The sequence below is a fragment of the Rhinoderma darwinii genome, chromosome 11 (genome assembly GCF_050947455.1).
Source record: "Rhinoderma darwinii isolate aRhiDar2 chromosome 11, aRhiDar2.hap1, whole genome shotgun sequence".
Lineage (NCBI taxonomy): Eukaryota > Metazoa > Chordata > Amphibia > Anura > Rhinodermatidae > Rhinoderma > Rhinoderma darwinii.
In genome coordinates, this window is record NC_134697.1 from 28,722,978 (window position 1) to 28,737,280 (window position 14,303).

Below are 14,303 nucleotides of genomic sequence, written 5' to 3' on the forward strand. Positions count from 1 at the left end.
TCAGTGGCTGTGTCTGGTTACCTGCTACCAGTCTGTGTCTGGTTACCTGCTATCAGTGGCTGTGTCCGGTTACCTGCTATCAGTGGCTGTGTCCGGTTACCTGCTACCAGTCTGTGTCCGGTTACCTGCTATCAGTGGCTGTGTCCGGTTACCTGCTATCAGTGGCTGTGTCCGGTTACCTGCTACCAGTCTGTGTCCGGTTACCTGTTAACAGTGGCCGTGTCCAGTTACCTGCTACCAGCCTGTTTCTGGTTACCTGTAACCAGCCTGTGTCCAGTTACCTGCTCTCAGTGGTTGTGTCCGGTTACCTGCTACCAGTCTGTGTCCGGTTACCTGCTATCAGTGGCTGTGTCTGGTTACCTGCTACCATCCTGTGTCCGGTTACCTGCTATCAGTGGCTGTGTCTGGTTACCTGCTACCAACCTGTGTCCGGTTACCTGCTATCAGTGGCTGTCTGGTTACCTGCTACCAGCCTGTGTCCGGTTACCTGCTATCAGTGGCTGTGTCTGGTTACCTGCTACCAGTCTGTGTCTGGTTACCTGCTATCAGTGGCTGTATCCGGTTACCTGCTTCCAGCCTGTGTCCGGTTACCTGCTATCAGTGGCTGTATCCGGTTACCTGCTTCCAGCCTGTGTCCGGGTTACCTGCTATCAGTGGCTGTGTCTGGTTACCTGCTAACAGTCTGTGTCCGGTTACCTGCTATTAGTGGCTGTGTCTGTTTACCTGCTAACAGTCTGTGTCCGGTTACCTGCTATCAGTGGCTGTGTCGGGTTACCTGCTAACAGTCTGTGTCCGGTTACCTGCTATCAGTGGCTGTGTCTGGTTACCTGCTAACAGTCTGTGTCCGGTTACCTGCTATCAGTGGCTGTGTCCGGTTACCTGCTACCAGTCTGTGTCCGGTTACCTGCTATCAGTGGCTGTGTCTGGTTACCTGCTACCAGCCTGTGTCCGGTTACCTGCTATCAGTGGCTGTGTCCGGTTACCTGCAACCAGTCTGTGTCCGGTTACCTGCTATCAGTGGCTGTGTCCGGTTACCTGCAACCAGTCTGTTTCTGGTTACCCCCTACCAGTCTGTATCCAGCCACCCGCAATCAGTTTGCATCCTGCTATTTACTGCCAGTCTGTAACCATCTACCTGAGAAGAGCATGAGGCTTACTACCTGTTTCAAACTGTGACTACTGATCCACACCCGTCTGTAAATGTATCATCTGCCAGTGCCTGTACCCTCGATGTCCTACACCGTTGTCTCCTGGTCAACTGGGACAGCTGCTACTCATACCGGGACCACCTCAAGAGGTAGTGAGTGACCTGGTAGTCTCCCCACAGCGAAGTCCAGATCCCACATGGGGTTAAAGGACGAATACCGTCGAGGCTACTTGGATAATGCGCTTAGATGTGGCCCTAAGTCAAGTAGCACAGTGGGTCCACAACCCACAGGTCCTTACAGAGAGATGGAATCTCGTCATTTCATCTGAGGTAGTAGTTGACATTATGACATCACTATGGTGGAGTTATATTGTATGTTATTAGCAGTCGGTATATGGAGTCACCTATAGTTACTGGTCCTGCAGCAGCTGCATCCTTGTGTCCAGGAGACAATGCACCTTTTTATGTCTTTATGTATAGCTTGGAGCAGGACTTTTACAGTTAATAGGTGTCATTTATTAAAACTGTTTAACAGAAGTACTGGCCTTGTTACCCATAGCAACCAATCACAGAGCAGTTCACGATTTTCCAGAGCAGTTTAAGAAATCAAAGCTCAGCTTTGATTGGTTGCTATAGGACAATTTTCCTGTTAGACAGTTTTGATAAATCGCACCCAATGTGTTCTTTACCAGACAGACATATATAAGAAAGACGCATCTATTGGATGTTCTCTCTGTATCCTGAAACAGGATGGACAGTGAGAAGGAATCACCGGTGAAGTAATGTTATAATCTTTCATGAAATACTGGGTGGCGTGTTCATACTCATCATTGTTACCGTGTGCACAGAAATTCCAGACAAACCACAAACACCAAAATCATTTTTTTTTTTAAATTTTATTTGAATTATATTTAGCAGCCGTGTCATGAAAATATCACTGACACTTTACACCATTAAATAAAGGATCACAGTGACTCTCAGGTCAGCCCGGTGGGGACCACAGAACTTGCTGCGGTCATTCTCTCTAGTCCACCATTGTTCTGAGTTGAGAGCCACTGGACCCGGAGATCCAGAGGAAGGCGAAGAAACCCCCCGGAGAGTTATACCTCAGGGGGGGAAAAAATTCCTTCCTGACCCCACAAGTGGCGATCGGATATCACCCTGGATCAAATCTATTCTGCTGCATATTGTTGTAAATCTTTATAGAACCTAGAGAAAGTGACACAACCTGCTCCTAAGAGCTTACAATCTAATATAACAACACTCTGCTCCTAAGAGCTTACAATCTAATATAACAACACTCTGCTCCTAAGAGTTTACGCTCTAATATAAGGTTAGGCATTCTGATTTTAAGAGTTTATAATCTATTGAAAATAATCCTGCACTTTCATCCCTTAGACTATGTTCAGACGAGTGATTTTTTTTCACCTGAAAAATTGGGTTTGGCTGATAATCCGCAGCAGAAATCTGAGGCTGACTCTCAAATTTAAACCACGTATTTACAGTTTCATCTGCAGCAGATATCCGCACGTGGATTAGCACCATTCAATAGAGCTAATCCGAGACACAATTTTGGCATGGATGTATTAGGAGATTTATTGTGATATGCTCAATGATATACCGCAATAAATATCCTCATCCAAATATACAAATTTTCAGGGCTCTTTTTTTGCCTAAATACATATCACCTACTGCTCTATGTATTACAGGACAAAACTGGGATCCTAATGGCAATATTATAGGCACAATATAGGCAAAAGTGCCCAAAAAAGGGAGCCTCACTTAAAGAATTTTATACCATCCGGGCAATGCATTGTCTATATGTCCTATTGAAACAAATGGACTCCATAGAGGGAAGTTCCCTGATCTCAATACATCTCCATTAGCCAGGGAGGAGGGCTGACCATATACTACGTTGTTGCCCATTGATTTCAATAGACGACGTGTAAGGTTAAGTTCACACATAGCGTAAATCCTTTGGATTTTCTGCAACGGATTTAGTTGCGGAAAATCCGCAGAATAATACAGTAGCAGCAGAGTGGATGAGATTTGAAGAAATCACATCCACACGCTGCATAAATGCTGAGAAGAAAAAACACTCAGAAATTGACTTGCGGTGCGTTTTTTGAATCCGCAGCATGTCAATTGTATTTGCGTAATCGCCGCTTATTGTTGCAAGTAAAATCCGCAACAAATAGCAGATATTGCATTTTTTTTTGCGGCAGAAAAGCAGTGATTCCGAAGCAAAAAAACACAACTCTGGTTTCTTCGTCCAGGCCGGCCTTCTGGGATGCAGGCTGCAACGGTCACATGGGATTAAACATCATCGCAAGGGACCGGCCTGCAGGATGGCAGAGTGACGCGTCGCCATGGGTACGTAAGTATCAAACTTTTTGTTTTTCATATGCAATTTTCCGCAGCGGACATTCCGGTCGAAAAACTGCACCACAATTTAGACGCAGGGGAAATGTGCAAATCCTAGACGCTTCTCCTGACAATAATAAATGATCACTGGACGTTTCAACAACAGGGGTAGCTGCAAAAAGAGAGTTGTCCTGGTGCGACAAACCCCTTGAGGCTGGATTTTTTTAGCTTAATTTTTGTCCCCATTTATTTTAATAATAAAAAGGGCAACAGAGAAAAACATGGAATAACCTATGTACACATGTTACGTGCAATAAAACTGTTTTCTTTAGAAATATGTCTAGGTTCATATCCCAGACCTGCCTTTAGAGGGGTTGTCTAGTTTGGAAAACCCATTTAATATAACCTATTAGGGAATAGACGGGGATCCTGTGTTCAAGATCCTCATCTCTTAGGACTAATGCACACGACAATGTTTTTTTGTTCATGTGCTATCCACAATTTTGTGGATAGCACACGGACCCACTCACATGACCGTGATGTTTACAGATCCGTTGGGGGGGGGGGTGCGAGTCTGGGCCGCAAAAACCCAGGACATGTCATTTTACTGTCCGTATTTATGGCGCGTACTTGCCGTGTGTCGTCAGCAATTGCAGATACGTTGCCAAGTGGCCTCCATCAACAGGAGTGGGAGATGCAAGAAAAAATGGCTCCTTAGCGATGATGTGACCTACTCAGGGGGCTGGGGCAAACTGGTGACATCAATTTCAGCCCTCCTTTTCTTTTCTTGTGGATATGTGAATACTGATGACACACGGATGCACCATGAAAGCTTTTTTGCGGACAAATGTATCACAGTTACAGACAACAGATCCGTGGTTTTGCAGACCGCAAAATAACCACGGTTGTGTGCATTAGGCCTTATTCAGATTAGAGAGTAGTTACAAACAGCATCTCTAGCTCTGTGGAGGACTTGTCCTGTCCTGCATTACACAGACAACCCATTGACTTGAATGGGCATTATTTAATGCTTTATTTCCCCTGTGGTGGCGCTACAAGGACATGTAACTCCTGCTGCCAGGTTTCCTCACAGATTGTAGCTGATCGCTAGGTGTTCCAAAGGGGACACTTTGTGGGCAACTTCTAAAAAGTAGGGTTTAACCAAAGTGGAGAATCTCTTTAATTAAAAGTAATGTCCAAAAAATCCCAGAAAAACACCTTTCAAATGTGTTTTTCCTGAGATTTTCAGTGTGTGAACAGTTCAGTTCTGAACTTCAGACTTAGAACACCAGTCTATAATCGATCTGTGTTGAAGTAAGTTGCGCCAAATTTATTAAGAGGTCAAATCCTAGAATTAGTGGTAGAATCCGATCCTGACCCTCGGATTTCTGCCATGGATTCGTAGTTTTATCTGCCGCGGATATGTCCACGAATTAGCCCTACTCAATGGGGTTAATCCACGTGTGGCCACCCGACGCAGTTTCCCTGTTCCTTCTCTTTTTTTCTACAATGCGGATATGGATTCTAAAGCGGATTTCAACTCGGAATCCGTATGAAAATTCTAACATGTATTTTTAATGACGGACCATATGTGTATTTTTTCCCCTTTATTTAACAGCTTCCTCAAAAATCCTGCATTTGCAGTCAGCCATAGGGATGCGTATCTAATAAGTCACCATAATAGAAGTCAGGAGATTTATTGCAATAATTGAATTTAAAGGGCTCTTTTTGCATTAATACATATTACCTACAGCACTATGTAGTAAAGTACAAAACTGGGCATCCAAACGGTAATATTATAGGCACATTATAGGCAAAAGTGCACAGAAAAGGAGCCTAAAGGTCCTTTTACAGGGCCTGAATCCTGCCCAGTAAAAAGAACGCCAGTTGATGATATAGCACGTCGATCCACGTTCGTTAGATCTATTTACAAGGAGCATGGGTGTATGTGAACAAACGATCGTTATCGATGACACCTGGTGGGTCCCAGAAGGGGGACACTTTGTGATCAACTTCCAAAAAGTAGAAATTGTAGAATCACCTACTGCTCTATGTATTGAAGGACAAAACTTAGATCCTAACAGCAATGTTATAGGTACATTATAGGCAAAGTGCCCACTTTATAAGTGTTATACCATCAAAGCAATCCAATGTCTATATGTCCTATAATTACATATGGACACCATAGAGGGAAGTCTCCTGATCAGGATACACCTCAAGAGAGGAGGACCCAACATGACCGTATATGACGTTGTTGCTGAATTATTTCAATGGACGACGGGTAATACTACATTTGGACACAGGGGACATGTGCAAACGCCAGCAGCTTCTCCTGACAATAATAGATGATCACTGGAGGCCTCAGCAACTCGGGAGGCTGCAAAAGGAAAGAGAGTTGTCCTGATGGGACAACCCCTTTAAATCTAGGTTCACGTTTTTTTCAATAATAAAAAAATGGCAACAGAGCAAAACATGTAACATCGCATGTACACATTTTGTATGCAAGAAAACATTGTTTTCTTCAGAAATACAGTAGGTCTAGGTATATTTCCCAGACCTGCATTTAGATGGGTTGTCTAGTTTAGAAAACCGATTTAATATACCCGGTTTGAGGGGGATTCTTTGTTCAAGACCCACTTCTCTTATCCAGACTCGAGAGCAGTTACAAAGAGCATCTCTCTCTCTCTGGAGGACCCGTCCTGTCCTGCATTACACAGACACCCTATTTATTTGAATGGGCACTGTGTAATGTGCTTAAATTTCCCTGTGGTGGCGCTACAAGGAAACTTGAACTTCTGCTGCCAGTTTTCTCCACAGATTACAGTTGATCCGCTGGTGGGTCCCAGAACAGGGACACTTTGTGATCAGCTGATCAGCTGCTAGAAAGTAGGAATTGTCCAAAGCGGAGACTCCCTATAATTTAAAAAAAAATAAAAAATCCAAAAAATCACAGCATAAACAAATTTTAAAAATATCTTTGCAGAAGGTGCGAAAGGGTCACAAATTTTTGCGCAAATATAGCATGCGCCAAAATGTGCAACTTTTTTACGCTAGAAAAGTGTCATCAAGGTGTTTGTAAATTCCCCCCTTCAGCATGTGTGAACGAGGCCTGATAGCGTTGAGTGAAGAGCTACATACCTAGACTGGTCCTGTTCCCGCCGTCAAATGACACAAGCTGTTTCAGTTTTAGAATTTAACACACCTGATAACTATAGGTGAACAATTGTGATGTCATACGCCTTGTGAGGTCATGTAGTGTACTGTGATGTCTATGTCATGTGTCTTGTGATGTCAGCCTGGATACCACTGCAGATAGATGCACATAGCAACCAATCATAGTGCAGATTACATTGTTCAAGAGCACTATCAGAAATGAAAGCTGTGCTGTGATTGGTTGCTATGTGCAACCAAGACAGTTTACCTGTAACACAGTTATTATGACTCTCCCTAAAGGTCTCTAATGCACTTTTACTTTCACCATTTATTTCAAGTATATCCCTTTTCTGAAATTCAAGAGAACCTGTTAGCAGGTTAATGCTTCCCTAACAGCGGGCAGCATACTACAGCGAAAGGTGCCCTTTTTACATAAAACAATGGTTTACTCAAAGGGTGGGTCCACATGTAGCGGAAAAAATCACAGCAAAATCTGCCAGTGTTACACTGCAAATCCGCTACATCTGTACTTGACCTAAAGCTACAGCATTTTATAGAAAAAAAACATAGTTTTAATAAACGCCAGGATTGGGAAGAAGTGTCCCTTGGGTGGTTCTCCTCCTGTTTCTCCCGCCCGGCTCAGCTTGATTGACAGGTGTCTATAGGGAGAGAGAGGTTCCCGTGAATTTTTTTTCCACATTGCTTAAATAATTGATTCATAATCTCCATTTATCCAGAAATGGATCTAATTCACCATTTACTTTATAATGACCTTTAGTACAGCAGGACCTTGCACATCTGACTTTTCCAATTCCAAAGGGAAAGTACTTTATTAAAAAAAACAATATTTAAGTATAAGTAATATAGGATTAAATATTTTTTATAAAGTGGGGACACACTCATATGTCCCTAAACCCCCATCATAACACCCCATGACCCCCATGATCCAGTCTGGTTGGCACAACGGTGTCTTACTGGTTACCACTGATACCTTGCAGCATCAACCAAGGACAACATCTACATGGAGTTGATATGTCCTCCCCGTGTACGTGTGTTTTTTCTCTAGTTACCCCAGTTTTCTCTCACACTTCAATACCACACAGAATATATGAATTGCTTTTCTATGAAACTGGTGCGCGCTTGTATGATTGAGTTAGTAAAGTTGGAAAATTAGATTGGGAGCCACATTGGGGCTGTACAGTGTTATATAAATAAATTATATCAGTCACACCTTGGCCCTGGTACCTGAGTGGGCCTAAAGACCACTCTGTCACATGACAAGATAATAAAATGATAAATAACACATGGTAAGTGGGGGACCCCGCTGCATATTTTGCACTGGAACCGAGGAGCTTGAAGTTACGAGTGAAGTTTGGTGGGTTGGGTGGTTGAGTCACAAGCCTCAAAATGCTGTTAATAGTAGTTATGGAGCTAATATTTAGTCGCACAGTCGTCCAGGGTGGATAGAATTGTATAATCCCTGCTCGCTCCGTCTCCCTTTTTCCTCTATGTGGCTCCTACTCTTAGACCTAAAAGTGTTTTCTGGGCATGTTTTTAAAAAAAATATATATATTCTCCTTCCCACCAGCACCCACTGAAAGTAAAAAGTATTGGACACCCGTAACTGACAGTTCTTGATGTGGCTGCAGCGGGGACGCACTCTTTGTGAAATGTACAGGTGTCCCATATATTGCACAGACCGCAAGGGGGGAGCTCCACTGCAAGAGGGCTAGATTCTATCTATCTATCTATCTATCTATCTATCTATCTATCTATCTATCTATCTATCTATCTATCTATCTATCTATCTATCTATCTATCTATCTATCTATCTATCTAATCTATCCATCTATCCATCTATCCATCCATCCATCCATCCATCCATCCATCCATCCATCCATCCATCCATCCATCTATCTATCTATCTATCTATCTATCTATCTATCTATCTATCTATCTATCTATCTATCTATCTATCTATCTATCTATCCATCATCCATTCATACTTCCATCCATTTATCCATCTTATAATGAACTTTTGTCAATGTGTTTTTTTCACTTTTCAACTAATTTATTTTTCTGCATTCACAATCCTGTAAATAAAAATAAATTGTGTTAACAAAGTAAAGAATTTCCATATAATTCTACGGTTCATGGATTAAGTCAATGCTCTTTTTCTAGTTCTATTTTAGTTGACATCACATGATATTAATGCCCTACTGTCCAACCAGAATCAGTGAGATATTTAATATAACTAAAATAAAAAGTACAGAGTAAGGCCTCATGCACACGAAAGTAAAAACGGCTGTAATTACGGGCCCATAGACTTCTATTGGCCACTTGGTACCTTTACCGTTTGCTTACGGGAAGGTGCCCGGGCCGTTGAAAAATATGGAACATGTCCTATTTCAGGCCGTAATTACGGCACGGGCAGCCCATAGAAGTCTATGGGGCTCCCGTAACTACGGGTGGCTATGTGTGTGCACCTATAATTACTAGGCGACGTCAGGGGATAGTCACTGACCAGGGTGCTGAAAGAGTTAACTGATCAGCAGTAACTCTTTCAGCACCCGGGACAGTGACTACCGCTGGAGTTAATAGTATTAAAAGTTAACTTACCTGCTTCTTCCTCCAGTCCAGCCTCCCCGTATGACGTTTCATCCCATGTGACCGCTGCAACCAATCCCAGGCTGCAGCGGTCACATGGACTGCAGCGTCATCCAGGGAGGTCGGACTGGATGTCAAAAGAGGGACGTGTCACCAAGACAACGGCCGGGGTACGTATGAACTTCTTTTACTTACAATCGCTGCGTTCCGCTGCGGAATCTCTGCCCGAAATGACTGCCCCTTCTCTCTATCCACCACTGATAGAGAGAAGGGGCTGCTGATTAGTGCAACGCAATGTTGCAGAGCAAACGGGTCCGTAAATACGGGTGGAATACTGGTGACAACGAGCCCGAATTTACGGGCACGGGTCCGTAAATACTGGTGGAATACGGGTCGAATACATGTGACAAAGTACCCGTATTTATGTCAGTATTTACAGGAGGAAAAAAATACATTCGTGTGCATGAGGCCTTATTGAGCAAATGTTCTTTTCACCACTCACAATGATTCATCCTCTAGGGGGAGCTGTTTCCGAACACTAAAACATGTAAATTACTCATACGGAGTTCTCAGTTCTAATACATTTACTTCTGCTGGAAAAAAATCCATTGACATTACAGAGTGGAGCCGGCCATGCGTGACTGAACAGAGGCTGAACAGAATGGTAAAAAAAGAAGCAGAAAACTCTTTCAGCTGGTGCATTGACACAATTATTTCTACTTCTTATCTCTGACGTCTTACAATTGTTTTCCTGATGTTCATCTATTTTCTGCTTGACAGGATTACACAATGGGCACCTATATTTAAGGCTTGTCCGCGTGCCATTTTTAGAAAAACAAATTGAAGTTCAAATTATGTGGAAGTTCTTTCCTTTGTTAGCACAATATCTATTTGTAGTTCTCACTGATGTGTAATATAAGATCCTGCCTTTGTATTGGACTAGTTGCTTCTAATCAATGGTCTATGTAAACTGGGATATAAAGATCTGTAATTCTTAAAGACTATGTACACCTTTGAAATAAATTATTTTTTTTAAAATAAAAATGTCAATCAGTGTGTTTTGCGCAACTTTGTTTTTGGTGCCAAAGCCAGAAGTGTATCCAATGGAAGCACAGGTATAACGAAAAGACTGATGCATTTCCGTTCTTTGTGTCCTTTCCTGTGTTTGGCTAAAAAAAACTGAGCCAAAACCTACACCAAAAAACTGCATCATAACTATGTGTGTGATCCCGTTCTTAAACCGTTTTTCGCCCTTGCTTAATCTTTTTTTTTTTAAACAAAAACGCTCAAATAAAGTGCATAAAAAAGTATCAAGAAAGCTTTAAAAAATGCTTGCAATTTAAAATCTGTCTCAAAAATCGTGAAGGAATTTTGAGGCAGATTTTTTACTGTATAGACATATTATTATTCATATTATTATTATTTCTATTACAAATTTACAAATAATAATGGCATATAATGAGCAAATAACAATTTTCAAATAATGGTGCCATACAGTGTGAAGATAACAATACCAGAAAAATCCAAATAATATCTCCATACAGGGCTCAACTAAGAGTAATCCAAATAATAGCTCCATAAAGTGCCCAACTAAAGGGGTTTTTTACACTGGATGATTATCGGGCTGATAAGCGTTCATATAACGCTCGTTTCCGATAACTGCCTTTGTAAAAACTACAGCGATCAGCAGATGAATGAGCAAACGCTTGATCTGCTGGTCGTATCATTTTAAAAAAGTTAAATATTATCGTTGTCGGCAGCACAACACCCTGTGTAAACAGGGAGACGCGCTGCCGACATGATAATAACGTATGGGGACGAGCAATCGGAGTAACGACCGTTCGTCCCAATCCATAGCTCCGTGTGACAGGAGCAAATGAGCGCCGATTAACGATGTCTCGTTGAACGGCGCTCGGCCGCACCCGCCGAGTGTTGGTCGGTGAAAAAGGGACTTAACAGTAACAAACAATATGTAAATAATAGCACATTCAGTGCACAAATAAGAGTTCTAAACAAATAATATTGCCATAAAGTGATCAAATAACAAACCTGTGTGGTGCTCTCAAACTGCAATACGGCAAGGTGCTGTTCACTCTGACACCCAGAACCAGGCACTGACTCAGATGCCAGTGCCCACTCAGAGTTCTGCCCGCTCACTTATCTAGATACCTGGGGAACAGGCCATGGTTGACTCATCCAGACCCAGGGGCAAAAATTCAGTTACTTCTAGACCGCCAGATCAAGAGACCTGCTCATTCATCCAGACACCAAACATTAGGAGAATGCACTCACCCACTCATGTGCTCACTTACCCACCCAAACACCCACCTTTGTGCTCACTCACCAGGATAACCACTCATGCATTTACTCACCTTCTCATTTCACCCAGACAAGAAGGCAAGTGTTTGCTTGGTTGGCAACCTGAAATGTGTCTCAATATACTGCTGATAAAGGTCTCATTGGTATTGGTGATGTTTTGCAGTGATCTCATCCTGTCCAGTGTTGACGTGGAGTCTTCAGGTTTTTGGGAATGTCAAGTGAACTCTTCTTATGGAATCATATCTAAACAAATTGAGATTGTTGTCCTGGAAACTGGAGCACCTTATTGTCCCATGGAAAGAATAATCAACAACAGAGGAGAATACTGGTGACTATTAACTTTATTACGTATTTTATCATACCAACATTTTGTTTTTTGAGTCTATCAATCTATCTATCTATCTATCTATCTATCTATCTATCTATCTATCTATCTATCTATCTATCTATCTATCTATCTATCTATCTATCTATCTATCTATCTATCTATCTATCTATCTATCTATCTATCTGTCTGTCTGTCTGTCTGTCTGTCTGTCTGTCTGTCTGTCTGTCTATCTATCTATCTATCAAGTAGGTCCCCATCTATGTAGGACGCATTCGTATTCGCAGTGTGCAGTCGCCGTTTTTTTGTGTGCTGTATATTTGCAGTCACAGGTGTTCTTGCACCTGGATACACGTTTAGTTTCATTTTGTTGGAATGTGCTGTTCAAACTTTTGTATCTATCTATCTATCTATCTATCTATCTATCTATCTATCTATCTATCTATCTATCTATCTATCTATCTATCTATCTATCTATCTATCTCAAATCAATGTATCCATTTATTACATTGTATGCCTTTCCTTGCTTGTTATTTACAGTTCCTTCATATAGACATCCTTTGCTGAGTTGTGTATCTCCCAATACAAGCTGCAGAGATTTCTTCAACATGTATATTACAATTCTAGGACTTTTCAGGTGGTCAAGCTGTCCATGTTAAAAGTAGCCCCCCTCCCCAATGTTTTTTACAATACTTAACTAGAGATACCATGTAGCATACCATACAGCCTTCACAATTATCATAATTCCAGTAGGACTAAAAACAACATTCCTAAATATAAACTATACGCTGATCTGCCCTAGCCCACCCTATATATATATACATACAGTGGAGGAAATAAGTATTTGATTCCTTGCTGATTTTGTAAGTTTGCCCACTGTCAAAGTCATGAACAGTCTAGAATTTTTAGGCTAGGTTAATTTTACCAGTGAGAGATTATATAAAAAAAAAAACAGAAAATCACATAGTCAAAATTATATATATTTATTTGCATTGTGCACAGAGAAATAAGTATTTGATCCCCTACCAACCATTGAGTTCAGCCTCCTCCAGACCAGTTACACGCTCCAAATCAACTTGGCGCCTGCATTAAAGACAGCTGTCTTAAATGGTCACCTGTATAAAAGACTCCTGTCCACAGACTCAATTAATCAGTCTGATTCTAACCTCTACAACATGGGCAAGACCAAAGAGCTTTCTAAGGATGTCAGGGACAAGATCATGGACCTGCACAAGGCTGGAATGGGCTACAAAACCATAAGTAAGACGCTGGGTGAGAAGGAGACAACTGTTGGTGCAATAGTAAGAAAATGGAAGACATACAAAATGACTGTCAATCGACATCGATCTGGGGCTCCATGCAAAATTTCACCTCGTGGGGTATCCTTGATCCTGAGGAAGGTGAGAGCTTAGCCGAAAACTACACGGGGGGGAACTTGTTAATGATCTCAAGGCAGCTGGGACCACGGTCACCAAGAAAACCATTGGTAACACATTACGCCGTAATGGATTAAAATCCTGCAGTGCCCGCAAGGTCCCCCTGCTCAAGAAGGCACATATACAGGCCCATCTGAAGTTTGCAAATGAACATCTGGATGATTCTGAGAGTGATTGGGAGAAGGTGCTGTGGTCAGATGAGACTAAAATTGAGCTCTTTGGCATTAACTCAACTCGCCGTTTTTGGAGTAAGTGAAATGCTGCCTATGACCCAAAGAACACCGTCCCCACTGTCAAGCATGGAGGTGGAAACATTATGTTTCGGGGGTGTTTCTCTGCTAAGGGCACAGGACTACTTCACCGCATCAATGGGAGAATGGATGGAGCCATGTACCGTCAAATCCTGAGTGACAACCTCCTTCCCTCCACCAGGACATTAAAAATGGCTCGTGACTGGGTCTTCCAGCACGACAATGACCCAAAACATACAGCCAAGGCAACAAAGGAGTGGCAGAAAAAGAAGCACATTAAGGTCATGGAGTGGCCTAGCCAGTCTCCAGACCTTAATCCCATCGAAAACTTATGGAGGGAGCTGAAGATCCGAGTTGCCGATGATTTACAGATGATCTGCAAAGAGGAGTGGGCCAAAATTCCATCTAACATGTGTGCAAACCTCATCATCAACTACAAAAAAACGTCTGACTGCTGTACTTGCCAACAAGGGTTTTGCCACCAAGTATTAAGTCTTGTTTGCCAAAGGGATCAAATACTTATTTCTCTGTGCACAATGCAAATAAATATATATAATTTTGACATTGTGATTTTCTGTTTTTTTTTTAAAATATAATCTACCTCTCACTGATAAAATTAACCTACCCTAAAAATTCTGGACTGTTCATGTCTTTGACAGTGGGCAAACTTACAAAATCAGCAAGGGATCAAGTACTTATTT

At 42.0% G+C, this 14,303-nt stretch overlaps 1 protein-coding gene across 1 annotated transcript in view; it reads left to right on the forward strand.

The window, feature by feature from the left end:
• The window catches only part of ADGRA1 (adhesion G protein-coupled receptor A1), a 534,808-nt gene that overhangs the window by 149,139 nt on the left and 371,366 nt on the right, over positions 1 to 14,303 (forward strand). Inside the window, exon 8 of the mRNA XM_075843229.1 lies at positions 11,754 to 11,918. Within this exon, the coding sequence (XP_075699344.1) occupies positions 11,754 to 11,918 (165 nt within the window). The remainder of the gene's footprint in view (positions 1 to 11,753; positions 11,919 to 14,303) is intronic.